Source organism: Loxodonta africana, chromosome 17 (genome assembly GCF_030014295.1).
Source record: "Loxodonta africana isolate mLoxAfr1 chromosome 17, mLoxAfr1.hap2, whole genome shotgun sequence".
Classification (NCBI taxonomy): domain Eukaryota; kingdom Metazoa; phylum Chordata; class Mammalia; order Proboscidea; family Elephantidae; genus Loxodonta; species Loxodonta africana.
In genome coordinates this window covers 80,130,787-80,148,780 of record NC_087358.1, presented here as the reverse complement: position 1 = coordinate 80,148,780, position 17,994 = coordinate 80,130,787, and the positions used below count along the sequence as shown (strand labels likewise).

Here is a 17,994-nt window from a genome sequence, read left to right as displayed (position 1 = left end):
ATCGATAAAGAACAGTGACGAATCTCTGAAACATTTCATAACATGGAGGAATCTGGAAGGCATTATGCTGAGCGAAATGAGTCAGAGGCAAAAGGACAAATATTGTATAAGACCACTATTATAAGATCTTGAGAAATAGAAAAAACGGAGAAGAACACATACTTTTGTGGTTACAAAGGGGGGAGGGAGGGAGGGAGGGAGAGGTTTTTTTATTGATCAATCAGTAGATAAGAACTGCTTTGGGTGAAGGGAAGGACAATACTCAATACACGGAAGGTCAGCTCAACTGGACTGGACCAAAAGCAAAGAAGTTTCTGGGATAAACTGAATGCTTCAAAGGTCAGCGGAGCAAGGGCCGGGGTTTGGGGACTATGTCTTAAGGGGACTTCTAAGTCAATTGGCAAAATAATTCTATTATGAAAACATTCTGCATCCCACTTTGAAGTGTGGCGTCTGGGGTCTTAAATGCTAAAAAGCGGCCATCTAAGACGCATTAATGGGTCTCAACCCACCTGGATTAAAGGAGAATGAAGAACACCAAGGTCACACGATAACTATGAGCCCAAGAGACAGAAAGGGCCACAGGAACCAGAGAGTTACATCATCCTGAGACCAGAAGAACTAGATGGTGCCCGGCCACAACCAATGACTGCCCTGACAGGGAGCACAACGGAGAACCCCTGAGGGAGCAGGAGATCAGTGGGATGCAGACCCCAAATTCTCATAAAAAGACCAGACTTAATGGTCTGACTGAGACTAGAGGAATCCTGGCTGTCATGGTCCCCAAGCCTTCTGTTGGCCCAGGACAGGAACCATTCCTGAAGACAACTCATCAGACATGGAAGGGACTGGACAATGGGTAGGAGAGAGATGGTGATGAAGAGTGAGCTACTTGTATCAGGTGGACACTTGAGACTGTGTTGGCATCTCCCGTCTGGAGGGGAGATGGGAGGGTAGAGAGGATTAGAATCTGGTAAAACTGTCACAAAAGGAGAAACTGGAAGGGCTGACTCATTAGGGGGAGAGCAAGTGGGAGCATGGAGTAAGGTGTATATAAGCTTATATGTGACAGACTGACTTGATTTGTAAATGTGCACTTAAAGCTTAATAAAAATTATTTAAAAAAAGTTTTATTAAATGGCACCCTTTGAAGGGTACAGATCGAATTTCTAGTGATTAATACACATAGCTCTAATAGTTTTATAGTCTTGAGGACTAATCCAACTTATGGTACCATTTTTCACTTCAGTCCAAGTCAACAGTTGTATTATTTTAACAGTTATGTAATTCTGAACTAGTGATGATGTCTCAGAACTGTTTTGTAGCTAACTTAAGCTGTTTTATCACTGAATGTCACTGAGACCCTGTGGTGATGGTTTGTTCTAGTGTTAAAGTATTCCCAGGAGTTCAGTTCCAAATTTCTCTCCATTTCCATTGAAATTGTATTGTGGGTCTTTGTAATTATTGCTAAGCACTTAATTTATTAGTCAAAGTATCAATTTCAAACCAAAACCTGTTGCCGTGGAGTCGATTCTGACTCATGGTGACTCCATGTGTGTCAGAGTAAAACTGTGCTCTGTGGGATTTTTAGTGGCTACTTTTTTCAGAAGTAAATCACCAGGCCTTATTACGAGGCCTTTCTTCCAAGGCACCTCTGGGTGGACTCAAACCTCCAGACTTTTAGTTAGCAGGTGATAGCATTAACTGCACCACCCAGACTCAATAACAAAACATTAGCTGTACCACGCCTGCTCCTTTTCTTCTAAGAATTCTATCTAAAAAATAAGTCTCTCTTTGCCTTTGTGTGGCCCCTTAATAAACACAATCCTGATTATGAAGATTGAAAACAAAAATTATGTTCTAATACAGGATTCATTAATTTATCATTTTTAACAATAATGTCAGTTCTAGTTGCTATTTTGAAGAGGTCAGAATGGTTTGGGAGCAGAGGTAACCTTAGCACAGAACAGTGTTTTGGGATTCAGGATGGAGAGGATGTTTAATTTAATAACTGAAGAAATAAAAGTCCATTATTATTCAGGTTAAAAAATGTGATACTAAAATTACATATTTGCAGATTTTTCAATAATCTAAAGGTTATAGAAAAAAAGTTACCACAATCCCAATTTTTATGCATTTTGAATTAATGTCAATATTGATCCTTAAGGAAGAAAGCTTGTCAAAATAATACATTTTATTTTTATAATAAAGGAAAGTATTTGCTAAATTGTGAGAAAGCGAAGGATTTTATCTTGTATTTTAACGAGGCTTTTGATCTTGTCCTTACTGAGAACTGGATCACAGACTGGTCAAATGACAAACTAAAAAGGACTGGGCACACGCCAATGTGACATGATAGTTAAAAAATTAAACAGGAGGCAGAGCCAAGATGGCAGAATAGACAGACGCTTCCGCCGAGCCCTCTTTACAACAAAGACCCGAAAAAACAAGTGAAACGCGTATATTTGTGACAAGCTGGGAGCCCTGAGCATGAAACGCAAGCTTAGACTACGAACTAACGGGCAGGTGGCGGGGGGGGGGGGGGGTGGGGGTGGGGGGAGGGGGGAGCAGGAAGAGGCTGTTCAAAAGCGGAGAGGAGTTACCAGACCTAAATTGCGGGGAGCCCTCAGGCACCATTCCTGGGGGCAGCAGTGGCAGACTGGCACTAGCATTCTGCTGCAGTTTCCTCAGGGAGAAGCAGCCAGCCACACAGCCCACTCACACCTCCGGAACCTGAGGAGAACGGCACTCTCGGCAAAATCTAAGTACTTGGGTATATTTTACTGCACCCCATCCCCGCCCCCAAGCCTGCTTCAGTGGCTGACCTCCCTAGGCCTGAGATAGGCCTGGGTGAGTGCCTAGAGCCATCCTCCTGGCCTTGAGGAAGGAAAAAATTTGCAACTGGGGGGAAAAGATAATTTGCTACCTCCATTAATCGGGGGAGCTCAGGACAGAAGCAGCTCCTGTCCAGCCATAAACCGTCTGTGAACCTTGAGCACCTTTTCCTTCTGCATGGGCTTGTGTGGGCCTATTTTGGGAAAACAGGCCCTTGTTGGCAAACTGCAACCATTTCAGCTGTGCAGTGGAGAGGTGGGTGTTTGACGTTTGACATTGCTTTGCCTATTAAACAAGGTCCTCACCTATCCACAATAGGGACCTAAGGACTGGTAGCTCTACTCAGGTCACCCAGCCACCCGTGACAGGGGTCCAAAGATAATAGGTACCTCCCAGTCCTTACAACCAAAAACTTTGGGTGCCCATGGTCCCTCTGCAGAACCCACCCATCAGCATGCTCTAGCGAACAGAGACATGTTTTCCTCAGAGACACTTGGGGGTCAGGTCTCAGCCCCCTGCCTTGTTCAGAGCTTGACCCCCTGCTGCAATCGGATACCAGTATATACACCAATCACCCCTGCCCCTCTAAGACTGTAGGACAGAGGCTGTACCACACACTTGATATCAGCTACCTGGAAACCTGAGCTGAATTCATACAAGAAAACTGAATGGACTCCTAGACTGATATACCTGATAACAGCTCTAGCCAGCTGGGGGGAGGACACCAGAGCTCCAAAGGCAAAAACAATCAAGCTAGCTCACTCAACAACCCATAGGGGTATACCAAAACAAAACAAAGCAAGCAGCTACGACACAGTAAGCAAGCATAAACTAATACAATAACTTATAGATGGCTCAGAAACAACAGTCAATATCAAGTCACATAAAGAAACAGGCCATGATCACCTCAACATGCTCTCAAAACAAAGAATCCAGGGATCTTTTAGATAAAAGTGCATTCCTGAAATTACCAGATGCAGAATACAAAAGTTTAATATACAGAACCCTTTAATACATCAGAAAGGGAATGAGGCAATATGCAGAACAAGCCAAGGAACACACAGATAAAGCAACTGAAGAAATTAGAAAGATTATTCAGGAACATAATGAAAAGTTTAATAAGCTGGAAAAATCCATAGACAGACAGCAATCAGAAATTCAGAAGATTAACAATAAAATTACAGAATTAGATAACTCAATAGAAAGTCAGAGGAGCAGAATGAGCAAGTAGAAGCTAGAATTTCTGAACTCGAAGATAAATCACTTGGCACTAATATATTTGAAGAAAAATCAGATAAAAGAATTAAAAAAAATGAAGAAACCTTAAGAATCATGTGGGACTCTATCAAGAGAAATAATCTATGAGTGATTGGAGTACCAGAACAGGGAGGGATAACAGAAAATACAGAGAAAATTGTTGAGGATTTGTTGTCAGAAAACTTCCCTGATATTGTGAAAGATGAGAAGATATTTACCCAAGATGCTCATTGAACTCCACACATGGTAGATCTTAAAAGAAAGTCACCAAGACATATTATAATCGAGCTTGCTGAAACCAAAGATAAAGAGAGAATTATAAGAGCAGCGAGGGATAAATGGAAAGTCACTTAAAAAGGAGAGCCAATAAAAATAAGTTCAGACTACCCAGCAGAAACCATGCAGGTAAGAAGACAATGGGATGGCATATTTAAAAAATTGAAGGAAAAAAATTGCCTGCCAAGAATCATATATCCATCAAAACTGTCTCTTAAATATGAAGGTGAAATTAAGACATTTCCAGATAAACACAAGTTGAGGGAATTCATAAAAACAAAACCAAAACTACAAGAAATTCCAAAGGGAGTTCTTTGGTTAGAAAATCAATAATATCAGGTATCAACCCAAGACTAGAATACTCTGCAGAGCAACCAGAACTCAACCCATACAGCAAAATCCAAAAAAAAAACAAAGCAAGATTAAAAAAAAAAAAGCCCAACACAGGGTAAGGGCGATGTTACTACATGAAAGAAGACAACATTAAAATAATAAAGAGGGTCTAAGAAATGTAATCATACACCTTCCATATGGAGAGGAAGATACGGCAATACAAAGAAATTAGAACTATTAAAAAAAAAAGAAAAAAAAATTAAACAGCTCAGAACTCCTTTTCCGCCTTCAGTGGAACAGCTAAGCAGCACTTTCACTGGCTGTGAGAATGGATTTGTGTTTCTTTGTTATTAGCGATTTTTGGGAACAGATGAGCAAGTAAAGAGCACTAGATCTTTTGTATATTTTGTACTTTTATATAAAATCCTGAGAAAAAGTCTTCAATGATTATGGCATCAGTTTCAAAACTGGGAAATTTTGAATTTAATGCAAAATCAATACATCATGAACAAAGATAGCATGGGAACATTATGACGGGGCTACCAGATGGAGGTGTCTGTCTCCTAGAGACAGCTCAGATGCAAGCCAAGGCACAAAGTACTTGTAAAAGTAACAGAAGCCTTCCACATCTCCTTAGACTTACCATGTGGACAGAAACACTAAGGATAACTGTACACCGATGCCTTTAACACTCTTGCTACAAATACTGTGTCCATGATCTGCTTTCTATGACTTCAGTGGAAAATCTTAATTCATTTTAGAAAAAAGCAAGCCTGTTAAATTTTTATTATTTTTGAGTGTATAGCATTTCAATATTCTGTTCTAGGCTTTCAGAAGCCAGCAAAAATATTCAACCGAGAAAAATTTGATGTATGATTTAACTTTCAGTATCCTAACACAAAATTAAAATTAAGGATGGCAGAATTAGCAGTAATTAAGAGAAAATTATGAGTCATAAATGAAAGCTATTATGACACATTTTAATATTAAAATGGGCACTGTAAGGACAAATACAAATAAAAAATAAGAGATTTTAATTCTCCCCGTAGAAAATAAGGTAGGAGGCTCCTTCCTCCCCTGTTCCTTTAGAATTCTCTTACAATAAAACATAATTATAAAACCTTCCTCTGTCTCTTTGAAAAGCATGTAAATTGAAGGTGTTAACTAAAGATCTATTTAAATGTAACCTCAGGTAATTGTCCCCTAAATGCCAGACTCCTGGAAGATCAGCATAGCCTCAGGTATCCTGCCATAAGAATACTAGAAAATTAGCAATTTTGTCTTGAAACAATAAATGTAATGGGATGTATCAACTCAGCTAAATAAAGGATAAGAGGTCTTTCTGGCTCTGCCATCTCTTTATGAACTGTCTGTGCTGCTTCACAATCTGGTTTCCACATAGTGACCCTATAGGACATCACAATCTGGTTTATGCTTGTTCAATAATAAAACTTTTCTTTCTCTTCTGTATTTGTGGAGAAGCTTTCTGGGTTGGGAGTAGATTCTGTTCTTAATTAGATTCCCCCAACAGCACAAATGTCTTTCTTTGCTTTAGTAGGACCTCACTTATATACAAATTTACAATTTTTAATATGAATATTAAAAGATCAAGGACCCCTTTCTTTAAAATTGCAGCGTCATTTTTCTAGGGCATTTTTTTTTAAGTCAAAATAGTGGCAGAAGAACAGAATTCGGCTTAGTATAACTTTCAGGAGCTATTCAATTTCTATAGACTAGGTTTTAATCTAAGTGAACACAGTTAATTATTTTTGTTAACCCATTCTTTTCCACACTTTTCCGGACCTCACTCTTGAAATACTGAGAATGCAAAGCAATTACTTCCCATACATCCCCACTTGGGAAAGAAGACATAACTTAGAAGGCCCTGTCAGCAAATTCAGAAGAAGTCTGCTTCGGTAAAGATTACAACCTTGGAAGCCCTAGGGGGCAGTTCTACTCTGTCCTATAGGGTCGCTATGAGTCAGAATCGATTCTAAAGCAGTGGGTTTGATTTTTGGTTTTGGTCAGCAAAATTAGGGGTTGAGAAAGACTCACAGACAATGACTGTCATATTTATAAGATTCGTAGTAAGGCCTACTGGAGTTGTGAAGAACAACACATTTTGACAAGTTATCACTAAAAGTGAAGTCTAAGAGGTGCGCACAAAAATCCTCACAACCAGACCAATAAACATCATGATAAACAGAGAAAAGATTGACGTTGTCAAGGATTTCATTTTACTTGAGTCCACAATCAACACCCATGGAAGCAGCAATCAAGATATCAAAAGACACATTGCAGTGGGCAAATCTGCTGCAAAGGACCTCTTTAAAGTGTTGAAAAGCAAACATGCCACCTTGAAGACTAAGGTGCACCTGACCCAAGCCATGGTATTTTCAATCACATCATATGCATGTGAAAGCTGGACAATGAATAAGGAAGACAGAAGAAGAATTGACGCCTTTGAATTGTGGTGTTGGCGAAGAATATTGAATGGACTGCCAAAAGGACAAACAAATTTGTCTTGGAAGAAGTACAACTAGAAAGCTCCTTAGAAACAAGGATGGCGAGACTGAATCTTACATACTTTGGACATGTCAGGAGGGATCAGTCCCTGGAAAAGGACATCAGGCTTGGCAGAGTACAGGGTCAGCGGAAAAGAGGAAGACCCTCAACGTGGTGGATTGACACAGTGGCTGCAACAACGGGTCAAGCATAACATTGATTGTAAGGATGGCGCAGGACCAGGCAGTGTTTCGCTCTGTTGTGCATAGGGTCGCTATGCATTGGAACCGACACGATGGCACCTGACAACAACAAAAATAGGTGTGTACTATTAGCATTCTCCCTTTAGTGTCACAGTTGGTGCTGATCCATTCGGTTTCTAGTTCTTTTCCAATGACTTAACTGGGCATATTTCTGTGGTAACTCCCAGTCATATGTTAACATGCTCAACTGCTAATTGAAAGGTTGGTGGTTCAAGTCCACTCAGAGATGTTTCAGAAGAAAGGCTGGTGATCTACTTCTGAAAAATCATCCATTGAAAATCCTATGGAGCACAGTTCTACTGTGACACACACGCGGCCACCGAGAGTCAACATCAACTTGATGCCAACTGGTTTTCTTCTTTTGGGTCGGGCTGAAAATGTTTGCTAAAGTGGAGATTCCTGGTGATTGTACAATTGAGGACCAATGCTTTAATTTGAAAAGAGTATTTGCTATTCAAGTAGGGTTAGGCAAAAAAAAAAAAAAAAAAAAAAATTCAACAAGAACTAATATATCAAAACCACAAGCCAGAGCACATTTCTTATTTGATTACTCTACCCTCAGTATGTCACCCCTTTGATGGATTTTCATGACTGCCCAGAGACAAACCATTTGTCAATGATGTTTTTTTTTTTTTTTCTGCAATGCAGGTTTTGCTCAACAAAGCATTTCTGCTTCACTTACGCTTTTCCCTATAAAGCATCTAAAGTGAAATATTACTTTATCTGGCAGTCCTAATCACCCATAAAAGGAAGTTCAAAGTAAAAAAAAAAAAAAACAGTTAAAGAGTTTTCAGGGCTAGTTTTATTGTATTACCTGAAAAGGATAAATGGAGAGATAAGATCAATAGTAATGGGCCGTCAGAGGGTGGCTGCAACCCTGAAGAACATGGGCTTCGGGCTCTCTGGGCACGCGTGAAGGGAATGAACAGATTTGACATTCAGGCAGCTGCTAGGTGACATGCTCAAGTAAGTGGGAAGTGCGAAGACTAGAGAAAATGCCTCAAAGAATGTACTAAACTCCACTTACGGTTCAGCTTCACTTTTCTGCTTCAAAAGGGTGGCACAAATGTAAGCAAGTTGGGGATAAGAGCGGAAGGTAAGCCATCCTGTTAAGTAAGTACTTTGGGATAGAAGAGTCTAAGAGGCAGCTGAACCCAATAATTGTTATTGTTGTTAGTTGCCGTCGAGTGAGTTCCAACTCATGGTGACTCCATGCGTGCAGAGTGAAAGTGCTCCACAGGGGTTCAAGGCTGTGACTTTTGGAAGAAGATCACCAGGACTTTCTTCCAAGTGCCTCTGGTTGGGTTTGAACTGCCAGCCTTTTGGCTAGTAGTCCAACACTTAACCACTTCTGCCACCCAGAGACTCTGAACCCAATGATAGGATCTATAAAAGCTTTCAACAAAGTTCAAAAGATGAATGAACAACATGGAAGCTGCTGCTACCTGTTCACACACTTTTCTGGAAAACAAGAGAGGGTAGTGGGAAGTACAATGGTTTGGGAACCAAAGACCCAGCTTCCCATCCCAGCTCTGTCACTAAAGGACCCCGAGACATTGGACAAGGTAAGCGAGTCCTCTTTTAAAGGAAATGATTGCATTAAATGACTTGTAAGGTAGCTGAAGGGTGATGCTGTATTCTAAGCCATACCTTGGCTATACAGTAACAGTCATTGATGTTTCAGTGTCACTCTTTAATTAATGGATATGTGTATATCTCTGGTCTTTACCTATATCTACATAACGAACTAAGAAGTTAATCAAAATTGAAATTAAGTTACAGCCAAATGCATGACTTTTTGGCATTATTTTCTTAACCCCTCTATTAATACTACTATCATCTTAATTTACTCTTCATTTATCTTATATTTTTAGAAATAAAGCTTCTTTATAAATACCATGTATAATTTACTTCCATATAAACTCAAATGCATGAAACTCAGCTAAGAATATGCAGATCAGGATACTGTGTCCCTTCACCCCGGGGACACAGGAACGTCAAGGACGTTTCCGGAATGCTGGCTTCTGGAGGCAGAATTGACAGTAGGAGGACCATGGAGAAGACAGACACAAATCAGAATAGTCACGTATTTGATGTGAATTCTTGGAGCATAAAATACCCATTATCGAAGGTTAGCAAAATTTACACTGCAGAGGAGAAAAGAATGATTTGAGGTCACAATTAATTTTGAGTTATCTTGCCGGAAACAAAAAAAATCACATTCAGAGATAGAGATATAAACAGAATTTCGTTATTTGTTTGACACCAGTAATATATAGAAAGGAGCCCTGGTGGTGCAGTTGTTAAGAGCTTGGCTGCTAACCAGAAGGTCAACAGATTGAATCTACCAGCGGCTCCTTAGAAACCCTATGGGGCAGTTCTACTCTGTCCTTTAGGGTGCTTATGAGTCCGAATTGACTCGACGGCAATGGATTTGGTTTTTGGTTTAACATATAGGGTTGTTATGAGTTGGAATCAACTTGACAGCAACAGATTTGGTTTGGAGCCCTGGTGGCACAGCAGTTAAGAAACTCAGCCGCTAACCAAAAGGTCAGCAGTTTGAATCCACCAGCTGCTCCTCGGAAACCCTATGGGGCCGTTCTACCCTGTCTTACAGGGTCTCTGTGAGTTGGAATCAACTTGACAGTAATTGGTTATATATATATATCGGAATTCGACTCAACGGCACTGGGTTTTATATATGTATAGATATATATAGAAAAGGAGCCCCTGGGTGGGCAAACAGTTAAAGGGCTCAGCTGCTATCAGAAAGGCTGGTGGTTGGAGTCCACCCAGAGGCACCTCTGAAGAAAGGCTGGTGATCTACGTCTAAAAGTTCACCTGTTGAAAACTCTAAGTAGCAAAAGATAGCAGCTGGTTGTTAATACACAGAAAAGAAAGCTCTTTAACTAATGCCATTTCCCCTCCCCTCTGAAAGGTGTGAACCTCTGCTGTGATAGATCAAGCCTAGTTGGCCGTTAGGCTTTTCTTCGCCTCTAAGAAATAATGGCTATTCCTAACAATGCCAATAGGGGAGGGTGGGCTGGTGGAGGGCAGGAAGCCACACTTCATTATTTTTGTTGGCAGCAGAGATGGATCTCCTCAAACGTTAGAGCAGGACCATTGTTTTGCAGAGGCAGAGTAAGCAGTTACAACTGGCGATGATTTTAGTGGCATCTTAAAACTCGGGAGTCCATCTTCTATTGCCCGAAATTTAAATATTAAAGAATTTTTTTTGGTGTATGTGTGTTTACCTGGAATCTCTTTTTAAAATCAAAATATTCCTATGAGATACCTCTCATATTATCTCATCTTAGGGTATATTCATCATTACTATCTTTTCAAGGACTGATTAAATAAATTTCTTATGAATTTAAGAATCTGATGGGATAAAGGATGAGCATATTTTGATGTGGCAGGAAATAAGCAGGAGTCTGACTTCTCTGAAGTCTCTTCCTGTTTATCTCAAGAAAAACTAATTCCTTCTTCCACCCTTCTTCTCTGGCATCTTATATGTGATGATACAATGTTAAATACATTACACACCATGTATTATAGCAATGTGTCCTCACATCTGTGTCTCTGCATTAGAAATGATGTCTTCAAGGTGGGAAACCACACCTTTGCACCTCCTTCACTCACTAGTTCCTGGCCTGGTTACTAGCATGTGGGACACGTGCAGTAATTGATTATTAAACCTAAATAACTGAATTTATTCTACAATGATATTTTATTTATAATTCAAACTTTAAATTTCTTAATAAACAAACAAAATAATTGGACTAAAATAGCATCACTTTTCCTAAACTCTGATGATAAAGGTGATTGCAGGATAAAGCTAGATCATAATCTGACCTTGGTTTCTAAGATTAATCAGTTCCCAATTTTTAGGGGACTCTCCTAACTACCTCTGTGTCTGCAGTACCTGCTTGCCACTCAATTTCTCTTTAGAATTAGAACTGTTACTGAGATGATGGGGAAATCAATGCCCCTTCCTGGTGGAAAAAGCACCATTCTGGGCTGATAACAATCTGTGAGGGGCAATGATGCTAAAAACTAGCAGGATCACTAGTAGTCATAACCATATTAAATAAAATTGAAAAAAATTAAAAATTTTGGTTAAATATCTAATATTGTTTAATGATTCTGAACTCAAGGCATGTTAGAATACTTCTGAAACATTTTCTCTGAGACGGTCAAATCACTAATGAACATTGGCTTGTTAATTCCCAAAACATCACTATGAAAACTTTGAAAGTTCAGGAACAGAGTGAGAAAGAAAGGGGGAGTGGCTTGTCCCCCCTCAGCGCTTGGTTTAAAACAAAGATCTAAGTCTGTATATTTTGCTGTAATTGCTAGAACTCTTGCTTTCCGACATGAACGACATTTCCAAAGGAAATAAAACCCTCCAGTATATGAGCAACATGGCTCTGAGCAGTTCTAATTTGATTTTTTCGTTTGTTTAACACAACTTCTTGGAATGGAATATGACTGGAAGTAGAAGCAAAATGTTGAGAAATTAAACGTATTCTGAAATCACTGCCTACAGTTGGTACACAATATTCAAGTTATGGTATTCACTCAACCATTTAACTGAGAAATTTTGACAAATGTATGTGCTCCATTCAGGGACCTGTGGCAGACACGAGGGAAATCAAGTGACTAAAACAGACCACCTGCCCTCATGGACCACCACCCGACTGTGTTTGTCATACTGTGGTGACTTGGGTGTTGCTACGATGCTGGAAACTATGCCACCAGTATTTCAGATATCTGGAGGGTTACCTATGGTGGGCAGGTTTTGACAGAGCTTCAAGACTAAGATAGACGGGAAGAAAGGCCTGGTGATCTTCTTCTGAAAATTAGCCAGTGAAAACCCTATGGACCTGTTATGGATTGAATTGTGTCCCCCAAAAATGTGTGTCAACTTGGCTAGGCCATGATTCCCAGTATTGCGTGATTGTCCACCATTTTGTCATCTGATGTGATTATCCTGCGTGTTGTAAATCCTACCTCTATGATATTAATGAGGCAGGATTAGAAGTAGTTATGTTAATAAGGCAGTATTCAATCTACAATATTAGGTTGTGTCTTAAGTCAATTTCTTTTGAGATATAAAAGACAGAATCGAGCAAAGAGGCAGGGGAACCTCATACCACCAAGAAAGGAATGCCGGAAACAGAGCATCCTTTGGACCCAGGGTCCCTGTACTGAGAAGCTCCTATACCAGGGGAAGATTGATGATAAGGACCTTCCTCTAGAGTTTACAGAGAGAGAAAGCCTTCCCTTGGAGCTGGCACCCTGAATTTGGACTTCTAGCCTCCTGGACTGTGAGAGAATAAACTTCTCTTTGTTAAATACCATCCAATTGTGGTATTTCTGTTCTATCAGCACTAGATAACTAAGACAGATTACAACAGAATATGGTCAGATATAGTGCTAGAAGATGAGCCCCCTAGTTTGGAAGGCACTCAAATTACACAGTGGCTGCAACAATGGACTTGAGCATACCAATGACCTTGAAGATGGCACAGGACCAGGCAGTGTTTTGTTCTGTTGTACTTGACATCATCATGAGTTAGTTGAAGCCCACTTGATGGCGACAACGACAACAAAGCCCTCGTGGAATTTACAATCCAGAGGGAGAAACAGACAATGAGTAATGCCACAAATAACCTGAGATGACAATACTGAAAAGTGCTAGAGATCAAGGTGCTGAGAAAGGGTGTGCTAATTCCCTGAACCTTGATTAGTGGCCCTGTGGGAGACCTGCTTGGGTTCTATTAAAATAATAATGCCCTCAATTTAAGATCTCTAGGTGGTGCAAGTGTTTGCAATTAGCTGCTAACCTAAAAGATGGTGGTTCAAACCCAGTCAGTGGCTTTGCAGAAGAAAGACCTGGTGAACTTCTTTCATAAAGATTACAGCCAAGAAAACCCTATGGGGTAGTTCTACTCTGCAGCACACGGGGTTGCCATGAGTTGGAATTGACTTGATGGCAACAGGTTTGGTCTGGTTGCTCTCCGTTTAAGGAATATGTTTGGGAAAAAGTTGTAGTTACTCAAACGTGCCTTAGACATGGTGGGTGTGCAATGAATGTTCACAAAATGCAGTCAGTAAGAACAAAAAGGCTATAGATCTGAAAATATTCAATAATGAATATAAATATATTCCAATCCACATTGAAAAAAAGCATCATACTGATATGATATGATCTTACCCCTATTGTTCCAAAGCTTTCTGGCTTTCTTCTCATCTTTTTCTTGCACAGGTGTGTCCATATCCATTTGATCAGGTACCAGAGAGACTTCGGGCTCGGGATGACATTGAAGGGAGTAGGCAGAGTACCTCCTTCTTCAAAATAACTCATCCAAAGCTTTGTTCGAGCAAATTTCCATTCTATGTCTGCATGGTCCTGAACAAGAGAACATGACAACAGCTGACCAGGTTCTTAATAAGTAAGGTGAGATAAACCTCACAGAGAGCTTGTAACCTGACTTTGAGTGGCTGTTGGAACATTATTTGTTTATAAAAACGCTGCTGACTCCTGGAGATGGTTATCTAAACATTTCAGAGGATGGCTTACCCAGATAAGGAGGCACAGCTCTCATGTCACTTCTCATCCTTCCCTCTTCAGTGGAACAGATATCTAAAGTCATTCCATGTTAAAGAAACTGCAGGGATGAGTTATAACTGAAGATGAATCTGTATTTCCTGCAGCGTAGGCTTATGTTACCCTGCTTCATTAGATTCTGGCCAGAAACAAGCCTTTGCATCTTACCTAATCCCTTGAACCCCTACTTAGGCGAATGCCACCTTCACATATGCTCATGGCTTAGCCTTCAGGTGCTGTTGGGAAAAGTCTTATTGGATATGTTTCCATGTGGATACTTCTTGTCCACCTTCAGGCACCAGGCATACACTCAGAAAGGAGTTCCTCTAACAAATGTAGAAAAGGGCCTCTCTGACACAGCACTGGACCATGAGATAACCTTGGCCAACCCACATCAGATAGGAGCACAGCCCTTGGTTTCCCACAGCCCTGGGGCCATCCCTCTGTCCGTTTATTACACACACCTTTTTATCAACCACCTGGGAACAATTTGGAACACTTTTTTTTTTAATTGTGGTAAAGTATGTAGATAATAGAACGTTTGCCATTTCCACAGTCTTCATTTGTACAGTTCAATGACATTAATTAAGTTTATGTCAAACAATTAGCATAACAATTAACTTTGGAACATTTATGGCAATTTGATATAGCGCAGCCAGTCTCCTCCTAAACTGGCCATTAATCTGATCTGAAAATCTGGGAAGTAGGAGGTGGTAGAAAGTAGGTATACATGGAATTCAAAATAGTTCATTGTAATCCATTAATATAAAAAAAATTCAGATTTTAGAGTAAGATAATAATCTTAGAGTGTGCTTCATTCTCATATTCCTAAATTATGTGTGCTGGTGAATGCATATGTTATATATACATTTCTACTCTGCACAGTATGGGTTTTAGTGTAGACAGCAGGCAGACTGAGTTTTGAACAAGAATCACCATATCTAGAAAATGCATGGCCTTCCTTGTTGCCTATCAAATGTTTGGTTGAATGGTAGGATGGATGGATGGATAGACAGAAGCCCAGAAGCCACAGTTTCCCTCCCCTCTCTTCTTTTCTCCCTCTCCTTTGCTATCTCTCCCTCATTCCCTTTCTCTTTCTAGACAGCCTTATAGATTCTGGCTGATAGTACTGTACTGATAAAGAACGGTAGATATTATTTGCTGCAGTCATGGAGAATGTAACTCATTTATAAAAAGTCAGTCACTTAGACAAGGTGTCTGCCTGTGAGTAGCACTGATCCTTCCAATTCTTTGATTTGCACGGGGTCACAAATTAAGGGCTATCCTTATCTCATTATGTTCTGTTAGTTTAATCACAAAATAGGCTCTTGCTTCACAGTTTGGGATCCTGAGAGGGTCTATAACAAAGTCTATAGTAGTTAGAAAATGCTGGAGATGAAAAGTTCTAAGCTGGTGATAGCAAAATTCAACTTCCCTTACCCCCCCACCAAAAAAAAACCAAACCTGTTGCTGCCAAGTTGATTCCGACTCATCCCGACCCTATAGAACAGAGCAGAACTGCCCCACAAGGTTTCCAAGGAGCAGCTGGTGGATTTGAACTGCTGAATAATGAACAGTTAGCAGCTGTAGCTCTTAACCACTGTACCACCAGGGTTTCCCTTACCCAAATACCACCTTCTAACTCCTTGTCAACATCTGAAACTTAGCTTTAGTAGTCCCTCCCAGGAAGCCTGCCTGCCTTCCATCAACCCTTGCCTGCCACCTTACCCCCAATCTCTCTTCCATACTTCATTAATTTTTTTTTGTTGTTGTTATATCTCTTATCTCAATACTAAAAATATCCATGAATTTTCTTTTGTCCCTAGCACCTTATTTTTTTCTTGAAAGGACTTTGTTCATTATTCTCTGCAACCCTAAACTCAAGCCTATGCCCGGCATATATTAAAAAAAAAAACCTGTTGCCGTTGAGTCAATTCCAACTCATAGCGACCCTATAAAATAGGACAGAGTAAAACTGCCCTGTAGAGTTTCCAAGGAGCGCCTGGTGAATTCGAACTGCCGACCCTTTAGTTAGCAGCCATAGCACTTCGCCACTATGCCACCAAGTATTCCCAGCATATATTAGGTGCACAATAAATACTTGAGCAAAAGAATGAGTGGGCAGCAGGCTGTAGATATGGCCTGCATGGTTGCGTCTTTCTTTCAACTGTTAAATGTTCTTCTTTTCCGATGCTTTACCCTACATCTTTGAGTTAGGGGTAACCAGCTAAACAACCAGTTGCCGTTGAGTGAATTCCAGCTCATGGAGACCTCATGTGCACAAAGTAGAACTGCACTCCGTAGGGTTTTCAAGGCTATAGCTTTCTGAAGCTGTTAACAAGGGCTTTCTTCTGAGGTGCCTTTTGGTTAATAGTCAAGCACTTAACTGTTGATGCTACCAGGGACTCCTTTAGTTAAGGGTAGCAGAGCAAAAAAACAATGGTTTCTGGGTAAGTTCCCCTATTCTGGGACAGGTGAAAGTGAACATTCCTGGCACACTCATGTGCAATGAGACATCATGTTTGGGGTGCTGGGAGGTACTCCTGCCTCAGGTTCTCAGTGCCTGCTCTCTTCTCAAGTAGTTGCAGAGCTTGATCTACATATAGAGATTTGAGATGATGCTCATCTCTGTAATGAAGCAACCTAGAAAAACACACCCCAAAAAGAAGCAAAAAGAAAATGTCATAATATTCTTGTATAATGTTCTCTTCTTGATGAAATTGGGACATTTAAAGTTTTAGAGGATCCAAATTGTTAGCAGCGTCTCTATATATTGCTTGATAATTAGAGGCTTTCATGTCTGTAAGAGAATCCATATTTTAGAAACGTGTTAACTAAAAGAATACAGAACTTCTGAAGCAAATATATGGAGACGATCTGTAAAAATTTCAGATGTGTAAGATGTTTAGATGAAGTTCGACATACCCACCATTTCGGATATTCCCATGCAATTATAAGGCCTAGGTATAGCTAGAGGATTCATCACATGTTGGAAATACTTCAGACTGTGAATCAGTAAATAAAAATAATCTATTCTTATTTTTATATCTGGACAGGAACCTTATAAGAAATATACGCCTCCATAAAGACAGTTTAAATAAAATCCATAGAATGCTGCTTCTCAAAATAATAGTAATAACACTCCAGAAGTTTAAGAATAGATTCAAGGATGCAATATAATTGTAGTTATTCATGGAAAAAATGGCAACTTGTATTTAGGCTTCTAAAATGCTGCTTGCCTAATGTATAACTGTGAAATACTTAAGAAATATATTTCAATCTGCTATGGGTTTTGTTTTGTTGCTATTGGTCACTAGTGGCTCATTCACTAGTGTGTAAGTCCAAAGGGATAAAAGCTGTGTTGTTCATTGCTATATTCTTCATTCCTGGAACAGTGACTGGCAATAGAGTTTGTACTCAATAAATGTTTGTTGCATGAATGAATAAGTAAATTAAGCAATGTTGTTTGGATTCTGGAGTTTCAAATAAGCATACATAATCAGGATTATTACAATATTCAGGGGTACTTCTACGTTGCTTTTCCCAAATTTTAAGAAATTGAAAAATCTGTGGCTTTTTCCTTTCTGAGCTCTCTTTTGTGTCTTGCCAAGGTGGTAGGAGCTTGCTTATATCAAGATTTTTAAATTACATGGATAGAGACAGCACAAAGCCTGAAGGGCACAGCATAGAGGTGAGTTGCCTGTTCATAAGTCATACCTCACCTACTGCTTGTCACAGCCAATGACTGCCTGGCAAGCAAGATTTCGTCTATTTTATAATCATGTGTAATATGACAAAACTACAGCCACACATACTGCACTGCTTAGAAACCTGAGATAACCCATTTATATTATAATTCCATTCTTTTTCATCAATCTAGCCAATTACAGATTTTATTTCCTATGATAATAG

The 17,994-nt window shown here is 39.9% G+C and overlaps 1 protein-coding gene across 6 annotated transcripts in view; it reads right to left on the bottom strand.

The window, feature by feature from the left end:
• The window catches only part of TRPC4 (transient receptor potential cation channel subfamily C member 4), a 288,851-nt gene that overhangs the window by 19,352 nt on the left and 251,505 nt on the right, over nt 1-17,994 (bottom strand). For 4 of the 6 annotated variants that reach the window (XM_003412637.4, XM_010592656.3, XM_003412639.4 and 1 more), the window contains one exon: nt 13,690-13,884. The exons of 1 other annotated variant lie outside the window; for it this stretch is intronic. In XM_003412637.4, the coding sequence (XP_003412685.1) occupies nt 13,690-13,884 (195 nt within the window). Of the gene's footprint in view, nt 1-13,650; nt 13,885-17,994 lie in introns of all 6 variants that reach the window. One more of the 6 variants, XM_023551371.2, reaches the window with a different exon arrangement.